Below are 25,101 nucleotides of genomic sequence, written 5' to 3' on the forward strand. Positions count from 1 at the left end.
AAAGATTATCTACATGCTGGTTTCTGGTATTATTCAGACACAGCTAAACAGATCAGCAGGGCTGCCAGGCAACTGGTATTCTTTAGAAGGAAATAAATATGGAAGCCTCCATATTCTTCTCACTTCAGCTGTCCTTCAATGTGCTAATATGCCATGAAGTTTTAAATTGTAGTGTTAAATCAAGCTATAAACAAGACACATATATGAAAAAAAGCATTTAAAAAACTATATTTTTCCTTTAGAGACTAAAAAAAACAACAACACAAAAACAATCGAAAAGTGGAAGCTTTTTTTTTTAATATTGCTCTACCATCATCCTGAAAGGCATAATAATTTGACTTACACATCTGAACTGATTGAAGTTACAGAATCATGTCTCCTTTTGCATTTAACAATATATACAATATAAAATAAATACATTTACACAAATGGACATATTTCTGGAGCACATGGTATGATACACATCACAAAAATATACAGTTGATTGTTTTACAGATGTGAAGCCCATCGATAACATCGTTTTTCCCTTTGTTATTCCGGCCATGCTGCAACTCCTGGTTTATTAAAATCATCTTATCATATTTTTATTCAGCTATTTGTTCTTTTTAATGATCCTTGCACATTAGACTGCCTTCAATTTTTTTTTTTCTTAGGCAGGTAAACAGATAATTTTAAATAATTAAAATACAATCACCAACACCTATTTTCCTTTCAATAAGAAAAATGTTTGATATCCCCTTTTGGCATTATTTAAATGCAAAACAGTTTAATAAATACAACTTTCCAAATCGATTGAGATAAAGAGACACGCAATCACATTGCATTAAATAAGGAAATAAAGAATAATATAATTTAACAATTAAATTAAAAATGTAAATAATTTAATTTTTTTTAAAATCATACTCCCTTTATAGATTTCTGTATCCCATGCTATTTATGCAGTATTGACAGTAACATAATCAAGTATACATCTTGAAAAGTTTTATAATAATTTCAGTGTCTTTGCCTGTTTGGACATAATGCACCCAAGTCCACACGGCCTTCGGACCAAAAGCTGCCTTGCAACAGATTCAACAATGTTGATACCTTAATTAGATTAGTTCTTTCTGCCATTTAAAATTGATATAGAAAATGAATCATCTTATCAAATTCTGAACAGTGTTAGACTGAGTGCATTACACTTAAAGTTCCGAGACATTTGCAGGCTGAACCTTGTATGGTTGCATGGAATATATGCAGTTTAATGTGCATCTTAAAGTCAAGTACATACATTTAATACAGTGAAACTGATGTGCACAGTATTGTGGTATTGATTTTTTTATTCTTATTATTATTATTTATACATCATATTTATATATATAGTGTTACTGAAACAAACATAAAGCTTTAAAATAAAATATTCTAAATATTTAAATAAATAATCTCAGTCTATCAGCACCTTTTTTTTTTTTCCTCCCAGGAGTTGTAAAAATTTAGTCACTAGTTAAGGGTTGAACCAATTTTGGAATACCTGTCAGAGTTATGCATTTCAAGGTACTCTTCATCTGAATGGATTGCTAATGATGAGTTATCTAGAACCACACTACAGTCACTTCTCTACTGAGAAACCACAATCTACAATAGTCCTTAAATAGCTAATGGAAGATACACAGTATTTAAAGAACCAGGCTGATGTGTGTCACCAACCCGATGTATTCTGGTTAAAGCACACAGAGTAGTAGAGTCTTGGAACTTATATGCAAAAGAAACTCAAAAAACATAAAGTGGAAGATTTGAAACAACACAGCGAGTTATTAACATCTGAGATGATTCCGTAAAAGCCATATATACAGCACTTAAAAATTAAGTTAAAACGCAGAAGTAGGAGATATTTTTGGTGTTCATTTTTGAACTTTTTATATTTTTTTTAAAAAAAAAAAAGCTTTATGATCTTTTGAGGTGTGATTTCACAATTGGATGTTTCTGATCTGCAGAGGAGACATATTTAAGAAGAGTATTATGAGGAAGCCACAGATTAAATCTACTCCAGGCTCCCCAAGAATCGTACATCCAGTATTGCCTTTTCTACCCTGTGTCTAAAAGCGCACATCACGAGAACCAAACAGCCACTTGGAGAACAGGACAACAAGCTCCAAAATGCAACCGAGAAGGGTAAAAAAAAATAAAATGTGAAAAAATCACAGCAAACAGGAAACATTGAGAAGCTGAACTACATTTCTCTTTTGCTGATTAAGATTACAATTTTAATTACATTTGTGTACACAGAATATGGGCGCTTTCACATGATACAGGGAGCTACTATTAACACTTAGATTGGCAGAGCGCGTTGATGTAATGCAAGTCAGCAAGGTGTGGCAACTGGGAAAATTAAGGAAGGTACATTAGATTACACCTTTTAACAGTCTTATATCCAAACGGCTAACATGCTGCAACAATACGGTTTTGAAAACCACACTGACTGCTTTAGCTATCTGTATAAAATTGCTGTTTAAAAAAAAAAATAGTCTTTTTTACATTTATTATTTATATTATTATTTTTTTCGGTCTGGCCTAAAGAGAGATATTTATATCATACACTTTATTGCTGGCCTTTGCATGTTTACCTGCAATATTAATTACATGTTTTAATGCAAATTCTTCTTTTTTTGTATATTTTTTTTGTTTTTTGTATGTTTTTTTTTTCCCCAAAGACACTACCATTTGCAAGCGTCCTCATAATTAGGAGTGGTAAGCAACGTTAGACTACTTATGTACATTGCAGGTGTAATCTAATATCTTATGAAATAAAAACAAGGATACTAGGCTGTACACGTTAAGAAAACTGAATGCTTTGAGCTTGACTGGCTTACGACATTAATTGCATCCGTGGATAATATGCACCATCCCTTCATCTATTGCTTGAGTAAGAGACATACCCACATAAGAATTGGTAAATCAATGGCTGATTACTCATAAAGCTGCTATAAAATAACCTCCAGACTTAGAACCATAAAGAAAAAAAAAAAAAAAAAAATTAAAAAAGAAAAAATTCCTTTAAGGATTTAGCTGTCCTTATTTATTGTTCATTGTTGCTCGAACCAATACGCATTTTTGTATCATTATATTATATTATTATTAGTTTTAATTAATATTGCATGAATGAATAAAGCTCAAAACTATTCCCTGAAAAAGTTACGCAGTACCTAACTGAGAAATATTTGGAAGACTTGAAAAAACAAAGGAATCAGATGGCTGGACGGCCTAAATGGAGAATAAAAAAATGCAATCAAGCAGCCAATGACATGTCGCTCAGGGTATCAAACTAGAGACCGCTCCCAAGGATTCCCAATAGCGTATTCAGTCAATGTTTTCTTGTTGTTACGCTTGGCATGAAGTTTTTTCTTTTTCCTTAAGTTACTGGGGGCATTATGGTCCATATTAAATGTAGTGGCATCCTCTGGATTTCTGTCCTTTGGCAGGGCTGGCTTCCATCTTTCTCAATTAAAGACTTTTTTTAATTTTTTTTCTTAGTTCATCAGCAGCAAAAAATGGGAGAGGAGGTTCTGCACCATTAAATTGCAGAGGAAAAAGTGTAAAGCTGCTCCAGTCTTGCTGCTACCGATTAGTGCAGTCATTTGCTTTAAGTTCAGTACATTATTTGCCGTAATAAATTTTTTGTGTTTCGTTTTTTTTTCCCCTTATATCAGTGGTGTTATGCGGTCACCAGAAAGAATTTTAGTCAGACCTTGGCCTCAAGCATTTCCAAAAACAGTTTGTGCATAGGAACTTTCCCTTCCAGTTTGATATTGTAGAAATGTTGGACCGCCTTGGTGGAGGTCTGTCGGAGGAGTGGCAGAGTCATCAGTAGCTTGCCAGCTCGGCGGGGGTCTTCAATATGTTGCCCAGCTTCATAATCCTGCAGAGCCTCATGTAAGACATCTTGAAGTTTCTGAACAGCTTCAACATCTTCTATATGCATGGAGTCTGCAAAATAATGTTTTGAAGTGTTTAGTTCAAAAATGTTTTACAATTTGAGCTTCATGCAAAGTAATTACATATTATTACATATGTATGGATTTTCTTTTCAAAGTACCACCTGTGGAACTTGTTGAGAGGACAATTATTTATATACTTTTGGGGGCTCCTCTCCTGTTGTTTTACTTCTCACCTTTGAAACGTAACTTTTGAAGCTCAAATATCGTACCTTTAGATGCTTCTGTCTGCATAGTTTCCTGTGAGGCCATGGTCCTACAATCACTCTACAACCATTTCTGGTTACCTACTCTCCATTTTTCTACTTCAGTTGTTTGACATGAAAAAGGAGGGATCAGAAAGGACATGTTTTCCTAATGCAGGGATGCTGAGAAAAGTATCCTATACTGGCATCTAGTTTTGGTCTTGTCTGGAAGCATGTGATTTGTTTGATCAGCTGATAGATTTGCAAAGCTTTGATTTGCTGTGATCACATCCTGCTTTAGCACATGAGCATAACTAGCAAATCAGAGACTTACACTTTTATCTCCTGACCAAACTGATCACATGCTTCTTCATGAGTTCTCCTAGACATCACCACTGGCATCTACTGTTCTTCCTAGAAGGTATGAGTTCCAGTAGGTTTTGGCAATCAATCACATTTGACCCAGTTTCAATTTACCACTTTTTGCTCCTATACACTGTTTATATTTGATTGAGAACCTAAATTCCATTAGAATTTTTAATTGTTTACATTTGGACTTAGTCTTGCTTTAAGTAACCGAGTAAGCAAAATCAAACAGTTAAAAAAAAAACAGACTCATAATAGACATGGATTTTTTTTTCTTTTGCCAAGTTTGCATCAATATAGTAAAAACTATTTTTCGCTCGGTTTTCAGTTGTTGCAATAATTACTGCAAACTGCTAATTACTAAATCAATAAAAAAAAAAGTATTTCTAAAACAAGTCACGCATCCTCTCTGCCTCTCCCTCCTTCTCGCCCTCTCAGGAGGGCTATTTGGGCAGAAGGTCTCATCTCACTCGAGCCACGCCAAATCGCGACTCGTCATCCGCAAGTTAGCAAAAGCAATCTGGTTTTTCATTTTTCAGCGTGGCTGAGCCCAGCCTGGGATTGATCGCCGCATATGGCCCCAGAAAACAAACTGTCAATACTTTGAATGCTCCAGAATTTGAACAAATAGCCGCCTGCCCGTTGAAGCCGCTCATTGCATCCCATTTAACAGATTTTATTGACAGTTTCCTTCTTGTAATTAAAGGGAAAACTACTGGCCAGAAACCAAGATAAAGTTCAGAGGAAGGGTCACAACAAAAACAGATGGAGGGGCACGGTGTGGCTGTCAATGGAACATGGCATCAGCCCGTGATATTGACATACAGGTATCTAACGATCAGCACTGTGATTAAACACGGATCTATCGGCAACTCTATGCAAATACTAAAAGGGACTTAAGGGCCATAGGAAATGCATTAGGATGACACAAAAGGAAGAGAACAAAGACCAACGATTTTTACTTATCTCATACTGTTGACCACTTCAGCACTTTTGAGTTTCTCATGTAGGCTAAATGGCTTTTGTGTTAACCCTTCTCACGGTAAATGGCTGCTGTGCTCATTGAAACATATGGTGGCTCCATCAGACAGTCTGAACGTCTTAAGTAATGGAGTCATTAGGTCTATAATCTCTAATTTCGAATAGCTGTTCTACATAGTTGTAGATGACTTGTAGCTCGGCCAGTGGCGAGCCAAACACCCAGCGGGCTGGATGCAAGGCTGAACAGATGATTGGGTAGACTAGTGGCTAATGTTTAAAGTGGACTGAAGGTGAACCTCGGGTACAAAAGTGCATACTTACCTAAGAAGATGGAAGACTCTGGATCCTACAGAGGCTTCCCACGTTATCCTTCAGTCCCCCGTCGCTGAGTGCAGATGCACCAAAATGACTGACAAGGGCTCTACATGCATGAGCATGACCGTACTGCACACAAGCGGCTCCGGCTTACTGCACAGGCGTGACCGGCGTACTCGAGCGGGTGCAGCACACCCATGCTCACGCAAGAAGAGGAGCACAACCATGACGTTAAGCAGGTTCCCGGCAAGTTGCATCAGTAGCGAGAAGGACTCAGGAAGCTTCTATAGGATCCAAAGGGTTCCCTCTTCTTAAGTAAGTATCAATTAGTATTTCCTTTTTGAACTGAGCTTCGGCTTGGGTTCACTTTAAGAAGACCTGCGCCCAGGTCACCAGAGTTCAAGTAAGTTCTTAGTGGTCTTGCTTAGGGCTCTTTTACATGAATGGCTGACAGGAGTACAGGTAACTGCTTGTCAGCCGCTCCTGTTTATTAGCTGGGCATTTGAGGCCTGTTGCAAGCACCCAACACTAGCTTTGATCTCTTGCTCATGGCAGCTGCTCCAAGACGTGACATGCAGCTTTTTTTTCTACTGGGCAGTAACCTCACCGCATATCAGCCGCCAGCTGCTAGCAATCTCCTTTCCTCAGTGATGCTGGCTCTCACTATTGTGAGTTCTCAGGTTAAGGCAGCCCCATGTTATCTTTAGTGGTCTGTGCGCCAACCGTAACGTGCATAAGAACTTTCATAATATGGAAATGCAAGCAGTGCACAGACCTGGCAAAGCTCACATAAAAGCTATGTTTGCACTCGCACTGTGTGATTTGAAGAGGTCATGGATCCCTGTGCTTGATCGGTAGAGGTGAGGGGGGCTCGGGAAGCCTTTGGATTATTTAGAGTCTTCCCTCTACTGAGGTAAATATCTAAATGGGGCACTTTTTTCCCCCTACAGTTACACTTTAAGGCCTCATTTCCACTTATTCATTGTAAAAAGCATACAAGAATTCATTCATTTCCATGAGCTTTAACCAATGTGTTTTTTCTATTACTTTTTTTTTGTTATGAGTTGACTGCTTTTGAGGAGCATAATGCCCAAAAATGCATGCATCCATTAGAGCAGGATCATCCATTAGGCAACCTAGGCAGATGCTTGGGGCCTAGTGGGTGGCAAGGGGCCAAACTTCTTTGACCTCTCTCCACTTCAGATTACCAAAAAGACCACAACGGTGCCCCAAATCTACTACCTTGGCTAGGGCTCCAGAACACTTCTGGCATCCATGTATAGTGTGAACATTTAAAAAAAATTCATAATTTTGAAATGTTCTTACAAAATGTGTACCATTGTTGTTGAAAAATGCATGTAAGTTGGAACATTTTTTTTTTTATTTTTTTTTTATAGTGCCTAACATGTGAACAAGGTGACTGATTAACAAAGGCTGTCAGTGCCAGTGCATTGCGGGGGAACATAATTTTTCCATCGAACCTGAACTGGGTTTATTTTATAAAAAAAATCTACCATATGGACATAAAAGTATACAACCAATCTGAGTCATATCCCAACACAGTGGGGGCTGCTTGAATGCTTAAAAGTTAGCAAACTATCATTTGTGTAATTGCAGCACATGCAGAGCCAAAGTTCCTCAATAACTTCCTGCTGCCCCTGGATTAATTGAGGATAAGCTCTTGCTGTTGCTGCTATGTAATTGAAACAGTAAAACTCTAATTCTCTAACCTTTAAGCAACCTTTCTAGGTTCTCATATAACCCAGGCAAAAATTGCAAGTGTTTACCACCTGATGGAGGCCACTTTTTTAAAGAAATTCCCTATTCACCTATCACCTTTACTAACGGTGAAAAATTTGGGAAGGATGAACCAGAACTTCAAGACTGCACAATCTTTTATTTTTATCTTCCCTGCTTTCCCCATGACTTAAGAGGGCCGGGGTTCACAAGACGTATGGCCTGCAAGTTATTCAATGACAAATAACCATTTAACCAACCTGAGTTAGCAAGGGCTATAGCTTTGAGAGTTACAAATTCTTCCTTCTCAAGTTTCATGGCCTTGTACTTCTTGACAAGCTGCAAGATGGCATTGTTCAGCTCCAGCAGCCCTGCCAGCTTCGACTGGTCTTCATCCATGATGTAGTCTTCAGCGTAGACCAGCTCATCTTCAAAGGAGAGAGATCGGTACACAATGCCCAGTATCAAGATCTCCATCCACGCGCTCTGTAGAAGGCTCATCTGATCAGCCAGTGACAAAGTGGAAAATCCTAGTAAAATAACAGGAGAAGAAAAACAGGAGATAAAGTTCACCCATTAAGATGACGTTTTAAAGTCTTAAAACAGGTAAATTATGTAAATGAACTCTTTATCTGTTTCTATTGCACATTTTCCAGAAACATTCTGTAAATACCCAGGTTTCTCAAGCCACAGCTGTTTCATATTTGTGTCAACAGAATGGTTAGGTGTTACTCCAAACCAAAAGAATAAATGGGAAGTCCTTCATTGGGCTGAGTGGTAGAGGAAGAACCCTGGCTGGCAAGATACTAAAATGTATAGAAACTTTGTCATTCACTTAGAATATGTAGCAATTCCCTGTGTTATATCAGTATTCAGTAGTGGAGTAAAGATGGCCACTAACGATACAATTTTTTGAACGATCGTTAATGAACCATTCTTCTTACGAACGATCGGAAATGATTATTTGGGAACACTAGTGGACAAAAATCTCCTAACCAATCCGATCAGATTAATGAAATCAATTTGAAAATTGCATCGATTTTGTTAATCTGATCAGTTAGGAGATTTTTGTCCATTAGTGGTTCCAAATGATCATTTCCGATTGTTCGTATTAAGAATCGTTCGTAAACATCATTCATCATTCAGAAAATGGTATCGTTAGTGGCCACTTTAACACTGTGGTGTGGGTTTTAGATGAGATACGTTTTAAAGCGGAATGAAACCCAGCAATTCTTCTTTGCTCTAAAACATTATTTACAGCATATTATATGCTACCAGCATTTTTTTTTTTACTAGAACAGCTTTCAAAAGGTTAAACACAGGATAGAAAAGCTCAATGCCGGGAAAGCTGGACGCATCTGAACTGGAGATAATGTTATCTTGTATTTAATTGTATCAAGTGAAGAATGCGAACAAACACTTCCCTGACACTGCAGACTCTCCTGAACACAGACAGACAGTCAGAAAGCATTTCTGCTTATATTTCAAGATGGAAAAAAACAGTTATGAATAAAATGCAAAGCCAGCTCTCAGAGCAATAAAAGTGTACTTTGGAAACTTGTAATTTCTAAATGAATAATAATACTTATGCACAAAAGCAAATAAGATAACCGTATGGCATATAAAAAGTAGGAAAACATGTTTTTATTGAATATTATGTCCGGGCTTTATACTGCTTTAAGACAAACACTGCCCATAGTTTCAAAGATGATAGCCCTTACTCAATTCACCTTTTCCCCTAAGTTTTCTCCTAAGGGATATTTTCAAATCCTATCAATAAAATACCTTTTCAGCCACCAAAAAGCAAGAAAATACTTCTTACAGTAATTTTCCATTTAGTTTTTGGTAGTTTTTTTTTATTGCAGAGTACTGAAAAGTTATTTATAATGAAGCTGAAAAATTATCTCCTAGTAAAAAAATCAGGAGAAAACATTAATTGCAAAGGAGCCATGGTCACCTTCTATGTTGAGGCCAACAATAGGGAGACCATTAGATTTTGGTTCTGAATTTAATTTATATACAGGAAGAGTTACTCCTTTAAAGAGACTCTGTAACGAAATTTCCAGCCTTATTTCCTCTATCCAATAAGTTCCTATACAGTACCTGTTCTAATGTGGTCTGTCTTACTGGAGCCTTTCCTAGTTGCACAGTGGCTGTATTATCTCTGTTATATAATCTAATCTTCTTTCCTTTGTCAGTTTTGTCGACTCAGGCTGGAATGTGCTGCTCTGCTTGTGATAGGAATAAGCTATACACACCCTCTCCATGCCCCCTCCAGGCTCTGTGTGAGTCACAGACTGAGCTCCTCTCAGCCTATCACATGCTGGTTAGCAGCCATGTCTTTTGTTTGTAAACACTGCCTAAAACTGGCAATTACAAGCCAGGATTGCAGCAGGGAGTGGCAGAAACAGCACAGAGGGGCCCAGGAGAACACATTGAATAGAATGGTATGCTTCTTATTGTAAGAATTTAAGAGTACAGATTCTCTTTAAATGTATTTTGCAGTTGCTATACAGAAGATGTTTGGCCTTGAGACATAAATGTGCTCATTCCCAGGACTTGGAGATAGGGAGTTAATAGATGTTTCATGCATTAAACCACATTGTTAATTTGCTCAATCACATTAGGAGCAATACACGTATATACAGTGGGAAATGATTTTCTTTGGCTTGTTGGCAAAGTGCTTTCATTTGCCAGTTGGCACATAACGATGACAAGGACTTAATAAAATCATCAAAGGGGATTAGAAGTGATTTTCTTAAGGGGGTCTTAAGACGTGTTGGAAGCTTGAACTAAGTGGCCTGCGAAACACTGCAGAGGCTCAATGAACAGAAACATAATCAATTCTTATCTCAACTCATCTTATCAAGAAAAATGGCACTGCTTGTCAATCAATTGTTTAAGTTCTTTTTTTTTTTTTTTTTTATATTCACTAGTTTAAAGATTTGTGCTTTTTGTGCTAACAGTTAATTTTATAAATACATTTGTATTTTTTTAATTAGCATGCAACCATATTATGCGATTTACAATCCGGCATAGGAGTTCAAGGATGCACTGTAAGGCTGTACCTGCCAGCATATACAGGTTATAAAATATTCTGATGAAAAAAAACAAAACAAAAAAACAAGTCATACCATCCACTTAAACTCCAGTTTATTGTAGTGCTATGTGGTAAAATCACTGATAAGGTCACCGATAAAGTCACCAATGTAAATACATTTTGAAAACAGCAACGATGTTTCGGAACACTATGCTCCTTTCTCAAGTGCACACTAAAAGGCCATTTTCATTCTCACAAATACTTATATGCAATACATATATTTAAAACACTTGTACTTTATACTGGTTGAACTCGATGGGCGTATGTCTTTTTGCAACCAAAATAACTATGTAACTATGTCAGACTGGGTCCTCTAGATCTACTTCCTGTGAGAGAACAGTACAGTTTTGCTTGGCAGAAAGCTGCATACCCTGCCTATCCCATTATCACCCACAGAAAGAAGTTAAATAGCAGACACTTCCCCCTGTCAGCATAAATACCCCACCCACTTCCCTCAGTTGGCAAGTTATGAACCCTCTGTGACCAGCACTGCAGCTACAGTCTCATAATGAACGTAATATATATGCATTAAGCTACTGTATATAGCACATATATCAAACTGAGTTCTGAGTTGCATGCAGCCCTCTTTCTCCTTCTTTTGTAGCTCTCCTCCTGTTTAATAATGTATATTGAACGAGTCCACGAACTGTTCTATGGACATTAACACTATATTTTCTCATAACATTTTCTAGAGTAGTCTAACAGACTGTTTTGTTGCACTTTTTCACCACTAAAATGTAAAAATGGTAGTGCTTCAATAGAGCTCCAAGCACATGTTTAGGCACAGTTTTTTATCCATTTAATAGAACATAAGTGTTAATGAATTATTCATGAACTGTACATTTTTGGTTTCAATAATTTGCAGTTTTTTATAACATAAAAAAAAAAGGAAAATCACCTTCTCCTTAAGTTAATATAAGGAAAAGTAAACCTAGAGAGGAACTGCAGCGAAAATAACATAATTAATAAAATTGCTTATTTTTTTTACAATATTCATTTATAGATTATTTAGTCAGTGTTTCCCAATTGTAAAATCTTTGCTCCCGTTAACTTACTTCCTGAAACTTATATCACAGTTAGTGATATCTTTAGTCCTGCCAGGTGATCTGTGCAGAATGTTTATTACTGAAAGTTCTATGCACAGAGGGAAATGTTGCTTGCTTGGCAGTTGCAAAAAGCCGCTATTTCCTCACAATGCAACAAGGTTTACAGACAGCAAACTGCCAAGACCATGGTCATGAACATCACACTGTGGGAGGGTTTTCAGCACAATATGAGCCATACAGACCCCCTGATGATCTATTAGAGAAAAGGTAAAGATTTCTCATGGGAAAGGGGGTATCAGCTACTGATGGGGATGAAGTTCAATCCTTGGTTAAAGAGACTCTGTAACAAAATTTTAAGCCTTATTTCTTCTATCCTATAAGTTCCTATACCTGTTCTAATGTGCTCTGTCTTACTGCAGCCTTTCCTAGATGCACTGTCTCTGTAATAAATCTTACCTCCTTTCCTCTGTCGTGTCTGTCGGGCTCAGGCTGGAATGTGTGGAATGTGCAGCACTGCTTGTCATTGGCAGAAGCTTTACACACCCCCTCCAAGCTCTGCATGAGTCACACAGTAAGCTAGTTCTCAGCCTATGATACTGTGGTTAGAAGCCAATCTTTTGTTTGTAAACACTGCCTAAAACTGTTCATTGCAAGCCAGGATTGCAGCAGGGAGTGGCAGAAACAGCACAGAGGGGCAACAGGAGAAAATAAGGAATAGAATGGTATGCTTTGTATTGTAAGAATATTAGAGTACAGATTCTTAAAGTCCCTCTTTAAGGTTTGGTTTTGCAAAAGCTTAACTCTAAACTGGCCTCACTTATGTACAGCATGCACACTTAAGAAGCGACAATGCTGTGGCCATTATTGTTCATGCAGTAGAATTTAGAAGCTTAAAATTAATTTCCTTGCTGCCTGTAACTTCCTTTTCTGTCTAATAACTGAATGTTCACTGTAACCTTTCTCATTTGAAATGCATTATATTCATAGCCCAAGAGGTTAATGATTGATATACCCTGCTAGTAGATTATAATCTTTTTTATTATTACTATTTTTATTTATTCCTTCAAAAATAAGCTACCTCACTACTACACAGAATATAAATTACACGTTTGATTTCAGAGGGGGTTTCATGCCAATGCAATAAAAAAATACACCCCATTCCACTGTTTCTATAAAACAGAATTAGATTTTGTACGATTCCCGACAGATCCTCCAAATACATTTACTTGACTAGATTGTAGGCCATAAGTTCAAAAACTGTTCCGTAGACTTTGCCACAAATCATATCGTTTAGATGGGCTGTTTGCCCCCCGACAAGCAATAATTTCAGCAAGCAAAAGAAATGCTCTTTCAATTAGCTTAGAATGTTGCTCTACTCTCAAGAACCCAATTATACATTTTTTTTTTCCTCTTGCACTTTGTCTCCCTTTTCTCTTTTTCGCGGCAGCAGCAGATGGACAGAGAATAGTGCCTGCAGCACCTTCCGATGACAGTCTAACTCTCCCCTCCCAGGCACTGCTGTTAGTAAATAATTAGATTTACGCATTCCCCAATCTCCCCACATCTTTCCACCGCATAATTAAAAGTGGGATGATTAGTTTATTGAGTGCAAGGAGGAACTTTTTTATTGAGGTCCATTCATGATTTTATCAGGGCCAGCACTTTTATAGTTGTCACGCGGGTGCAGGCATCCAATTTTTCTTATCAGCCTGATTAATACAAGCGCTGTTTCGGGACGCATTAATTAACAGATACAAATCTACGTTCTCATGGAAGGATCAATACGGAGAAGAAAAGAGGCATCAATGTGAATTTAGTGCTGATGATGGAGCAGACACCATATTGACATATACGTGGATGGAAACCTTAAAGTTTTTCCACGGTTCCTTTTGTCCCAGTGATGTAGAAATGAGCCATTATTTTTTTCACCCTCTTTTCAGGTCTTACAATGTTTCAGACACCTTAGTGGGGATTAATTAAGTGCAAGGTGATAAATTTTGTCAGGAATTTATACTAGGTCTAAGAATGTAGCTTTAACACCCTCTTTTTTTAAAATTAAAAGTTTTAAAAGATTGGCCTAACCCAGAATGGACATTTCAGCTGAGATGGATTTAGTCTGTGTTTCAACTGGCTCCTTTATTTTCTCAGGCTTGATATCTCCCCCAAAAAAGTGACAGACGTGTCTAATCACAAACAGTACTATGGGCCCCAATAAACAACTCATCCACAAGTGAATTGGAGCATGCAGGGTACCTTGAGGTACACAGATACCTAACAATTTAGAATATCTCAGAGAGTCATTAGACTTTAATTAGCCTAAAGAACTTATCAGTTCTTACAGTATACCTAATGGAAAGATATTTCTAAGAATACAACATTGTGATGGGATATCGGGAGTACTCTAAGACCATTTATAGTGACCATTAGGGACTTCGGCAGTAAGATATCTACCTTGTGTTCCCAGCCTCACCTGCTCCTGCCATTACATGTTTCTGCCTTCCGGATTTTCCAACATGGGTAATGCTACCGGATGATGAGATTCAATTGCTTTACCTCTCAATGGCTTCCGACAAGAGCTTCTACAAAGCCCCCGAGAGATATGAGAAGCCATTGGGTGATTTCACTCATCAGCATTGACCTGAAACTGGAACATCCATTTTATGTGCTTTAAAGGACATTTCCAGCAAAAAACTATTTTTTAAAAAATTCACAATGGAAATAAAAATAACAATGACATATTTACAAAGACTGGAACAATACAGTTGATCAAATTTTGGGAAGTACTGGCTGCTACTGGTGCTTTGCAAGTTAAACTGGTTGACATCAATATCAATTTAGTAAGACGTAATCGGGCCGAGGATCAGCAGATTCTCCGGGAAAACTTGACTGTACTACAGCAATAAAGACAATAACAACAGTATTATTCCATTTAAAATTATAACTATTTACCATCTGAAGAAATTCAAAAATTTTGGATGGAGATCCACATTATTTATGTTTTGAGATAGGCAATGGATACATTTCAGGTGTACTGAACATGCTAAAACTATGTTTAAAGTGATAGTCTATGGTAACGGTGCCAAAATAACACAGAATTATTCAATAAATAAGTCATTTTTACAGTGACCAACTGATTTAAACAGTTGGATTCAAAGAGACTTGAATTGTTTTCTTTGCTTGCATTTCTGATTGATTGAAGGACTGATTGATTGGCTAGACATGTGTAACAAGGCACCAAGTTGACCTAAAAATGTTTTGCATTTTATTATTATTTATTTTTTTACTTTTTTCAAAACGAATGCAATCAACATTCCAAACCATAACATATAGATCCAAGACTAAAGTATTTTTTTGAAACTAAAGTATTTTTTGAGACGATAAGCTATCAGGAAGTGTGTATTTAGGCAGAGGAGTTAGAATACTTCCGTCAGAGTGGACGATTGACTCTGATGATGATTGACGCGAGTGCTGGGAGCAAAAGGTCTGCATGTTTGCAGTCATTCTAATGAATTACAAAATATACATGTTTTAATTAAATAGAAGGTTGATAAATCAATACGTGGCTGAAAAGTCTTAGTCAATATTTAAGCTGACCTTATGAATATTTAGTAAAATGAATCTACAATCACAAAACAGGCAAGCGTCAGACAGACAAGATCTTTTTCGGTCTGGAAGAAGGCTGCATACTAAAATTTTACATTGTACAAAAAAAAAAACAGTATAGCAAGATACTGCTAGAGAAATTCTTTATATTCACTGTTAAAAACACTTGTTAGTAAAGCTAATTTATAAACAAAAAAAATGTAATTTCTCCTCTTCTCTAATTTGATATGTTAAACTCAGACATCACTCATATCATCTTAATTTGAGCTTTATAAACACATTTGCATAATTCCATATGGACAGTGCCTATTAATAGAGGTACATTTAGATACAAGATTCTAGGCTGTGTAACCTTCGGTTTTGGAAACTAAAATGGGGCTGGTCTGGACCAGGAAATGAGAATAGTTTATAAAGAAAAAATAAACTCAAATGTGATTTAGCTCTCCATCCATCTTTTAACCAAAATCTTATATTTTTGTGCTAGAATTCAGAGCGGCTCGTAATCGCGCAAAGGGCAGGGTAAGTGGGGGAGGACTATGTAATTTCATGCTGGATTCTCGGTAGAGATGGCCGTTATTGGTTATTGGCGATGTTCGAATCGATAGGCGTGTGTACATGCTTTTAGACTGTGAGCTCTGCTGGAGACAGAAAAAAAACTGTACTCTATAATATGTCTCATATTTGACCCTGAGATCTGTGCACAAAGTCTAAATCTGCCAGCAGACTGGGAGTCTCTTCTTCTGCATAGAGCCATCATGTGACCCCACCCACTTCCTGCCTGTGCACCTTCCTGTGGAGCAAATAGGAGGAATGCAGTGTTTTTACAGGGAAAGACTAGCTGGTACTCCATCTTATCTCTTTTCTATCTACTTCATGTAAGCGATGGTTGGAAGACTTTGAACAGTTCACAAACTTGCTTTTCTCAGGCAAACAGTGTCAGACACTTTACATACCCAGACAGGTAAAAAAAAGAAAAACATCAAACATAAATGGTTTGTGTGAAAAACACAAATCTACGTATATTGGAAATTGTATGTTTCACAGAGTGGCCCATATACAAGTTTTTCTCCTGAGTTTTCTACTAGCTGACGTTTTCACACCTTGTCAATAAAATGCCTTTTAATCCACCAGCAAACAAGGAAATACTTAACCACTTCGCATCCACACCTTGTTTCCCCCCTTATGGACCAGAGCAGTTTTGACAGTTTAGCTATTTACTTATTTAATCAGAAATAACTTTATCGCTACTTATGACACAGAAATGAAATATATATTGTTTTTTTCAAGACAAACTAGGCTTTCATTGTATGCCATTTTTTCCCTCGAACAATTTTGTTTTCTATAAATTTTAATGGGAAAACAAAGAAAAAACAAGGAAAACCAAGAAAAAAAATAGAAAAAACACATAATTTCTCAGTTTTACCAATTCCAGTTTCAAAATAAAAAGTGCTTCTGTAGATAAAAAACACAAATTTTGTTTGGCTATTCTTACCGCTTATCACAAAACTTAGATTATGTTCCGGTCACAATTTATGGTGAAGATATTTGATTCTGAAATAATGCTACAGAGTGTATTTTTCACTACCAACTGAGAAAATAAAAGTATTTTTAATGGCAAAAATCAATCTCATTAGCTCAGGAAACATATATTCCCCTTCACCAATTAGTGCTGCATCAGATGGTGCCAGAAATGTGCACAGGAGCAAGCCCAATCCTGCCCAGCACTGCTTCTGCTACAAGACGTATATCTACTGACTCGTGGCTTAGATGAAGTCACAGAAGATGTAGATATACTGCAGTGGTGGATAAAGTGAGTAAAGTCATTTGAAAAATACATTTTCAATAAACTTTTTGGAATTTTTTTTCAATTGCAAAATGCTGAAAAGTTATTTTAAAGAGAAGAGGAAAAATTACCTCGGAGAAAAATACCCAGGAGAAAAAGTTAAAAGTGTTAAAACACACATAAACCAGATTTAAGACTTTAAAGTATAAATATATATATATATACCCTTTATTTAAAGGGTTTAGCCTGTCTAATTCTCCTTTGTGTGTGACTAATCCCCACTGTAATTTGACATCTCAGCTGTGTCAGCTCAGGAATCTCTTCTGCCACGGCAGAACAGCTAATTTGTAAACAAGAGATGTTAACAACATGTTTGCTTCCATGAAAGCAGGAAGTAGACACACTGTAGATGTACTTCAAGATTTGTATCAGCTGTACCAAACAAATGTTTTTCTTGAAAAGTTATTATGCTGTTTCTTATCGTTTAGAGCAGACAGCAAGTTCTGAGCTTAGGTCTGCTTTAAGAGAATGACAATTACAAAAGGATAAATTATTCACAGCAAAAAAATAAAGAATAAATAAATAAATAAAAATTGCAGAAAACAAGTCAGTCTTTCTGGCAGGGAAAGTGTTAGGAGGAACATGTGGTCTACCAGCCCTCCTGCCATTCTGTAGTAGGAGCCCATGTGCTTGACAACAGAGCCATAGGCAGCTGTCAACTACTTTTTCTTCTCCTCTTTTTTATTTATTTTTATTCTTTTAGTAACCAACCACCGAACTGATGCACTTTGCAGTCAACTTAACAAAAAAGGCTAAGCACAGGAAAGTGTGAAGGACAAAAAATATCTGACGGCTAGCCTTCAAAAATACACTCTCACTTCACAAGTCATGAATGTTTGTTTTCGCAGCCGAGTGTTGACAGAAATAGGCTGCCATAAAGGCATATGAATTTAACCCCTTTTAGGCATTCCCTGCCTGCGCCTCTCGAGCTCTCAGCGATCCGCGCCGCGCACCCACATGCCTGTTACAATCAGGGAAGCACGGCAGTGATGGCTCTGTGTTTTTGATGCTTCCGACTTGTGTTTGGGTGACTAAAACCTGTCACATTAGACATTCCTTGCACAGCGTACATCACTGCGGAATGCTAATTGTACTCTAATGACTCATTGCCTCTGTTTTGTCAACATTGCATACCTAACAGCATCACGCTTAACTGTAGAGAAATTGCGTTTTTCTCTTCAACCTCCCTGCAGGTTTTATTTTATTTTTTTTTCTTTGGGGGGTGTGTGGGGGGGGGGGGGGGGGGGTGTGGGGAGTTGGGATAATTTGGCCTTGTTTGCCAACATTGTTCGAGCTTTAGTTAACCATTTCCAGACCGCGCTAGTTGCAATCCATGTCCTGTTTGTGGCCGCTTGTTTTTGACTAGACATCGATGGCAGAGAAAGAAGCCTGCGGGAATGGAAGAGTGGCGTGACAAGCGAGAGTGGTGGGTATGTGTGGTGATTCGCTGGTAAACACTGTTTTGTGGTACCAGCGATCTCTGGTCCTTAGCCTCCTTGCCGGTTATCCCGAGCTCAGCTCGGGGTAACCCACCCCGGAGGATTGCTCTGGCCCTGGTGGGCTGATTTACTTTTGCTTGCTGCGTGTCACCTGCGATCGCCGCCACTCGCCGCCGCGTTAGTAGGCTCTCCCCCCCGCCGAGACCCCGTGCGCAGCCTGGCCAATCAGTGCTAGGCAGCGCTGAGGGGTGGATCAGGACTCCCGCTGACGTCACGACGTCGATGACGTCATCGCGATCGTCGCCATGGTCGACGGGGAAAGCCCTAAAGGAAATCCCGTTCAGTACGGGATTTCCTTATGGGCAAGTGCGCCAGCGGCGATCGGAGGGGTGGGAGGGACGCCGCAGGGAGGGGGGCATCATGTATCTAGCGCTAGGCTAGCTACATGATAATTTTTTTTTAAAAAAAATGCAAAAAACGTTCCCGCGGCCGAAGGAGGTTTACATATTTTTCTAATTTTAAACAATACACATTGCCTAGCTGTCCTGCTGATCCTCTGCCTCTAATCCATTTACCCATAGACCCCAAGCAAGAACGTAGATCAGATGTTTCTGACAAAAATCTGATTTGCCATATGCTTGTTTCAGGTGTGTGATTCAGACACTACTGCAGCCAAAGAGATCAGCAGGATAGCCAGTCAACTGGTAATGTTTAACAGGAAATAGATATGGCAGCCTCCATAGGCTTCTTGCTTCAGGTTACCTTTAAAGCATGCAAATTGACTGATCCTCTGCCCCTAATAATTTTAACCATAGACCCTGAACCAGCATGCAGATCAGGTGCTCTGACTGAGGTCTGACTGGATTAGCTGCATGCTTGTTTCAGGTGTGGGATTCAGACACTAGAGATCCATGAAAGATCAGCAGGACTGCCAGAGCACTGGTATCACGGGTGTAACTACAAAGTACAGGGCCCCTTGCTAAACTTTGATGCCCCCCCCCAATACTCACACCCTTCCCTTGCCTACCCCTTGGTGACCCTCACAGCCTGGAGGCCAATCTTGCAAGCTGCATAAAGTGTGACCATCATAATCTTCATACCCATAATAGAGTAGCCACAAAAACACCTGATGTGAAGGGTGGGCCTTTTTAATGGGGGAAGGGAAGGTTAGTAGTTGGGGGACCCCTCACAGCTCTGGGCCCCCTTGCAGTTGCAGGGCCTGCTCCCCTGTAGTTTTGCCTCAGACTGGAATCATTTAAAATGAAATAAATATGACAGCCTCTCTCTTACTTTAAGATGATATAGAATCCAAGCCCCAATCTAGTAAAAACTTGACTAAACTATGCTAAGTTAAAGTGGGATAAAATTCTGGCATAAGGTTCAATAAAAATGTGTTTTCCTACTTATTATTACCCATAGAGTTATCATAGTTTCTTTTGTGCACAAGTAATATCGTCTTTTTACAAATTACAAAATCCCAAGGTGCGGTTTATCTGCTCTGAAAGCTGCCATTGCATTTTATTGGAAAGCTGTTGTATTTATATATTAAAATCTATCTAGTGATCACTTCTCATCTCTTTCTGCTTCTCAGCTCAGTACAGCTCAGTTTTGGCAATTTGCTAATGTTTACTAAAAGTATCTGACAAAGGAATGTAAACAAAAGATAATGCTATCACCTTTTCCAATGCAGCCACAAGCTGCCCGCTGAAGCAAGGAGCTTTCCTCTGAAGAACAGAATGTTATGTTTAACTGAGTGGTGTTCTGCTACAATTTTTTTTTTGTGGTAGTAGATTTTATGCTCTAAATTATCTTTTAGAATGAAGAGGAAATGCTGAGTTTCATACGACTTTAAGCCAACCAATTGCTAGCCTGGTGCCTTGGGTGGCAAGTTTGAGTGATGTTTTATTGGCTGCCTTACAGGGATTTCCAAAGGCTAATAATCTTAAAGGCATACTGTAGGGGGGTCAGGGGAAAATGAGTTGAACTTACCCGGGGCTTCTAACTGTCTCCCGCAGACATTCCGTGTTGGCGCAGCCACTCACCGATGCTCCGGCCCCGCCTCCGGTTCACTTCTGGAATTTCAGACTTTAAAGTCTGAAAACCACTGCCCCTGTGTTGCCGTGTCCTGGATCTCGCTGATGTCATCAAGAGCGCACAGCGCAGGCCCAGTACGCTCCTGGTGACATCAGCGGGAGCGAGGATACGGGTGTGCAGGCGCAGTGGTTTTCTGACTTTAAAGTCAGAAATTCCAGAAGTGAACTGGAGGCGGGGCCGGAGCATCGGTGAGTGGCTGCGGCAACACAGGATGTCTGCAGGGGACCATTAGAAGCCCCGGGTAAGTTCAGCTCATTTTCCCCCGACCCCCCTACAGTATCCCTTTAAAGTCCCTTTATTTGATAAATCAGAGTGGTCTCTGTAACTCATGGCGTTCTTTAAAAGAATGTATCAACTGTAAATGCCCTTTAATTCCTTTTATCGATTCTATAGATGTGGCTATGCTTGTTTATTTTTAAAACGCAGTTAGAGAAAGCCATCACTTTGATATTCTTCATGCAATATTCACAGGCCGCTGAGTTATTGCACCTCTACCCGCAACGTCTTGTTTGCTGCTAGCTGTACATCACTTCCATCTAGGCGAGACCACGCCAACACAGCTTTCACCGAACATGTCTCTCTCAATCCATTAAAGACAATAGATTCCCACTAAACAAATATTCACTTGTCAGGCTCTGAGGAGGCACGAGATTCATTCCGCAATACTAAGTGTGTTCTGCAACAATTTAAAAGCCGTAAATTGGGCATTTACCAACAGCCGAGATGCTCCTTGGCTCACTCAAGTGGTGACCTTTCATTTCAACCGTCGGCGGAGGGTGTTAATGAAACACAGCACACGTAGGGGATAATTGACAATGCCACTTCTCCTACCAGTGCTGTGTAATGACTTTTACCAGGTATACAATCAAATCAACCATTTAACAATAAAGTCGCTTATTGAGTGTTAACAGGCATAAGTTCACTTACAAATGCTTAGCATTTGCATGTTTTCTGATACTTCCGAAACGGGAGGAACTGCCTGGACATTACAGAAAAGTTCTGCTTATGGTGGCAAACGAGACCGAAAATCATAAATGGGCATTCTGGATAGTCATTTTCCTATTCCTAAATAAGAAAATAAGATCCGCCTGGCGGATCACTCAAGACCAGTCTTATCACCGGAACGACGGACTGTACACATGCCCGATTTGACGTCCAGGACTACTGAACGACGGGACGTCCAAACGACTCGTCGTTTAAAAAAATCCGACGTGTGTATGGGCCTTTAGGCAACCACTGTAGATGCAGGTGAGGAGATTAGACCTGTCCTCACTCAGGATTAAGATGACGCTCTCTGTAGATCAGAAGTAGGGGTAGGTCACCCCTCCATCAGGGGTGGACACAGTATTATCGTAAGAGAACAGAGGCGCCAGCAGGATAAAAGGTAATAAAAGTTTTAAAATTTGCTGGGAGGCAGTGGTGGACTTACTTCCGGAAAGCAGACTCAAACTACTGTCTGAATTAAACAAATACATGTATTATTGGTACCCCAAAAGATGCAACGCGTTTCGCAGCGAAACGGGGTACATTATCCTACGATAATGATTTTCCTATTCCTGCTTGTAATAGTTGTGGATGAAAATACCATTATTAATATTATTGTTATTGATTGGTAAGCTGCCAACGTCCATTTAAGGCAGTGCAAATTAACAGTTTACAAACAAGGTAATAGAGCGATACCTACATACAATAAGAGAGCCCATTTCAACAGTTAAAACAATGCAGGAGATTTGGCCGCAGTGGGCGCCACCATAGGCCATAATAGGAATTACACTCAGTGAGTAACTTGGGCGCCGTCAAAAAAAGGAGCTCAAAATACTTTTAAAACACTATAATTGGGCCGCCAGCAATAACTGGAAGCCGAACTACATCATTCGCCACCATCCACGGCAACCTGGAGGGGGAATAATATTTAGCACTTGTGCAGGAGCAGGGTAACTGTATATCGGCTTTATCCTGCACCCAAATCTCCCCGGCAGCATATTCATAGGTATGTGTTCAGCAGAGCTTCTGGCCTACTGCATGATTCAGACTATTCTGAGCCGTTACCAGTTACCACTTCTATATTGTAGTGATGTGCTGCTTCGGGGATGCATTGTGCTCCATTGTAGGGTTCATTGCCCTTCTGGAGTAGATAACTGCCATCCATTGGATTCACAGGTTGCTGTTTGAAACAACTGTACCGGTTGGGAATGTCTGTTGTGAAAATGCAACAGACATTAACTGAAACAACGGATGGAAAATCGTTGCAGTCTTCAATCCTTCCATTTTTAACTTGTTCCTCGTTTGTTAGAATGCAGGTCGGCACAGTTAAGGTGCATACACCACACTAGAAGGATCACGTCCAAGGCTGGCATTTGTGTCCTCCCCGGCTGATAATCGAACGTATATACAGGTGCCCCAGCTGGTTTAAAGATCTGGAAAACCAGCGGCACCTAAAGGCGTTGTACTCCACCTTACCTCTCATGCTGCCGAATATCAACTCTCCTCCCCTTCTATGCATTTCTCTGATTTATAAGAGCAAGGCATCTGTACAGCACTGGGTTTCCTCAATGTTGCCTGAGCCAGCTAATTCCAGTGAAAACAATACTAAAGATTCTTCCCTCCCCGAGATTACACAAACCCTCTTAATAAATCTTGACCAAAGAACCCAGGCTCAGATGATCCATGGCCAAGAAGTAGCTTGGTCATGTTTAATGTTTTGTTTAATTAATTTTCCTTTTTATCTAAAACAATTATTAAAAGTACTGGGGAGTCTGGGCACAAGCAGCAAGCAAAGCAATTATTCGGAGTCACCATCCCAATAGTTAGGTAGTGATAGCTTCCAGGGCTGACAAGGCGGATTTAAGTAAGAAAGGGTAAGTGATAGGCTAAGGCTTTTGGTCAGCATTTGGGTCAGGTGAGGGTTATAGGTTAGGTAAGGATTAGTTATAGAACGGAGTAAGGAGAAGATCAGGGTTATTAGACAATTGTAAAGGTTATCAGTGAAAAAGAAGTTTAGGGCCTTTCACGCGAATGGCTGAACTGAGTGACATTTTTCTATTTCTTATTTGGTACATGTCCCTGCTTCTAATTAGTACGGCTTTAATGTGTATTTATGTCCACTTGTCACTAGGGGGCAGTGTGAAACAATAACAGAGGACTTCTGCTTTCTGTTTCTATATATTCTGCTAGTAGAGAGATATCAAAGCATTCCAAGAATGTACAGCACAACGAGTTCTACCGACTGAGATCAAAAGCAGTGCACTTATCTCAAAGGAGATAACTCTATTGAAGATGTTCATGGGTTAATACAAAAACTGAGTCCATATTACCAATCACTTGTGATAACTCAATATAATGAAAGAGGTGGACACATACGTCCAAAAAACACACACGTACACAAATGGGCACATGCTAGTTCTGATAATGAGCCACTTGAACCCTTAAACAGTCAAAATCATCTTTAGTTCCCTCGGGCCGCTACTGATTTGAGAGATTTGCTTTGCACAACTTCTAATCTCCGTACGAGCCAGTGTTTATGAACATACCAACTACTGTGTCCACCATGCAGACCCTCTGGCTCCTATAATGTCAAATCATTAAGGCCTGGCTTTTCTACCTTCAGCGATGAGACACTTATTCTCTCATCAAAAGAGTGGCAATTCTCTCACCCCATCCATCCATCTGGCAAGATATCAAAATTTTGCAGCAGAATCTTCCTGGGAGTGCATATTTAATCTATGCTCTACAAGAAATAGAGGGTGGAAAGAAGGATAGTAAAGTGCATTACATCGGTACTTGAAAGACAGGCAGTTGCTCCTTTCAGATTTGTTGTCTCAGGAGTTACCCCCGGTGTGCATAGAGCCAGATCAGTATTGCAGCTTCTGTGAGGGCAATCTTCATTTTATTGGCATTTCAATGGGGCAGCTGGATAGCGTGCTGGCTAAGGGTATTGCCTTTGATGTAAAGTTTAAGCCTTGGAGAAGGCTTCAAATTCCAGCTCAAGTCAGTAAGTTAAACAGTGAGGAGTCTTTGGGCAAGGCTATGTAATGCCCCTGACTGCCCGTGGAGCACACCCTATGTGGCTGTAGCTTTAAAGTGCTTTAACCACTTTACCCCCAGCAGTACGAATTTCTCCGCCCCTTTTTTCCCCCCTAAAAAACCAGGGACGGAGAAATCCGTACCTTCCGCGCTACCGCCGCTGTCCGCGCTCCCGCCGCTCGTACGCGCGCACCCGCCGCTCGTGCACGCCGCCGCCCACTCGCCCGGAGATCAATGAACGGGAAAATCCATTCCCGTTCGTTGATCTAAGCCCCCGCAATGATCTGCTGCTTCTTTCAGAAACCGCGAGATCATTGTGAGTCTCCCAGCCTCCTACTGCTTCCTGTAAGCGTCCTCCCGGACGCTTACAGGTCGCATGTAAACAAACACTCTGTGGC

The 25,101-nt window shown here is 39.4% G+C and overlaps 1 protein-coding gene across 11 annotated transcripts in view; it reads right to left on the reverse strand.

The window, feature by feature from the left end:
* Positions 1-292: 292 nt before the first annotated feature.
* Positions 293-25,101, reverse strand: part of ESRRG (estrogen related receptor gamma) — a 1,050,432-nt gene continuing 1,025,623 nt past the window's right edge. For all 11 annotated transcript variants that reach the window (XM_068232897.1, XM_068232892.1, XM_068232893.1 and 8 more), the window contains 2 exons: positions 7,816-8,085; positions 293-3,963 (listed from right to left, as the gene is read on the reverse strand). In XM_068232897.1, the coding sequence (XP_068088998.1) occupies positions 3,719-3,963; positions 7,816-8,085 (515 nt within the window). In that variant the 3' untranslated portion in view covers positions 293-3,718. The remainder of the gene's footprint in view (positions 3,964-7,815; positions 8,086-25,101) is intronic.

Source organism: Hyperolius riggenbachi, chromosome 4 (genome assembly GCF_040937935.1).
Source record: "Hyperolius riggenbachi isolate aHypRig1 chromosome 4, aHypRig1.pri, whole genome shotgun sequence".
NCBI classification, from domain to species: Eukaryota; Metazoa; Chordata; class Amphibia; order Anura; family Hyperoliidae; genus Hyperolius; species Hyperolius riggenbachi.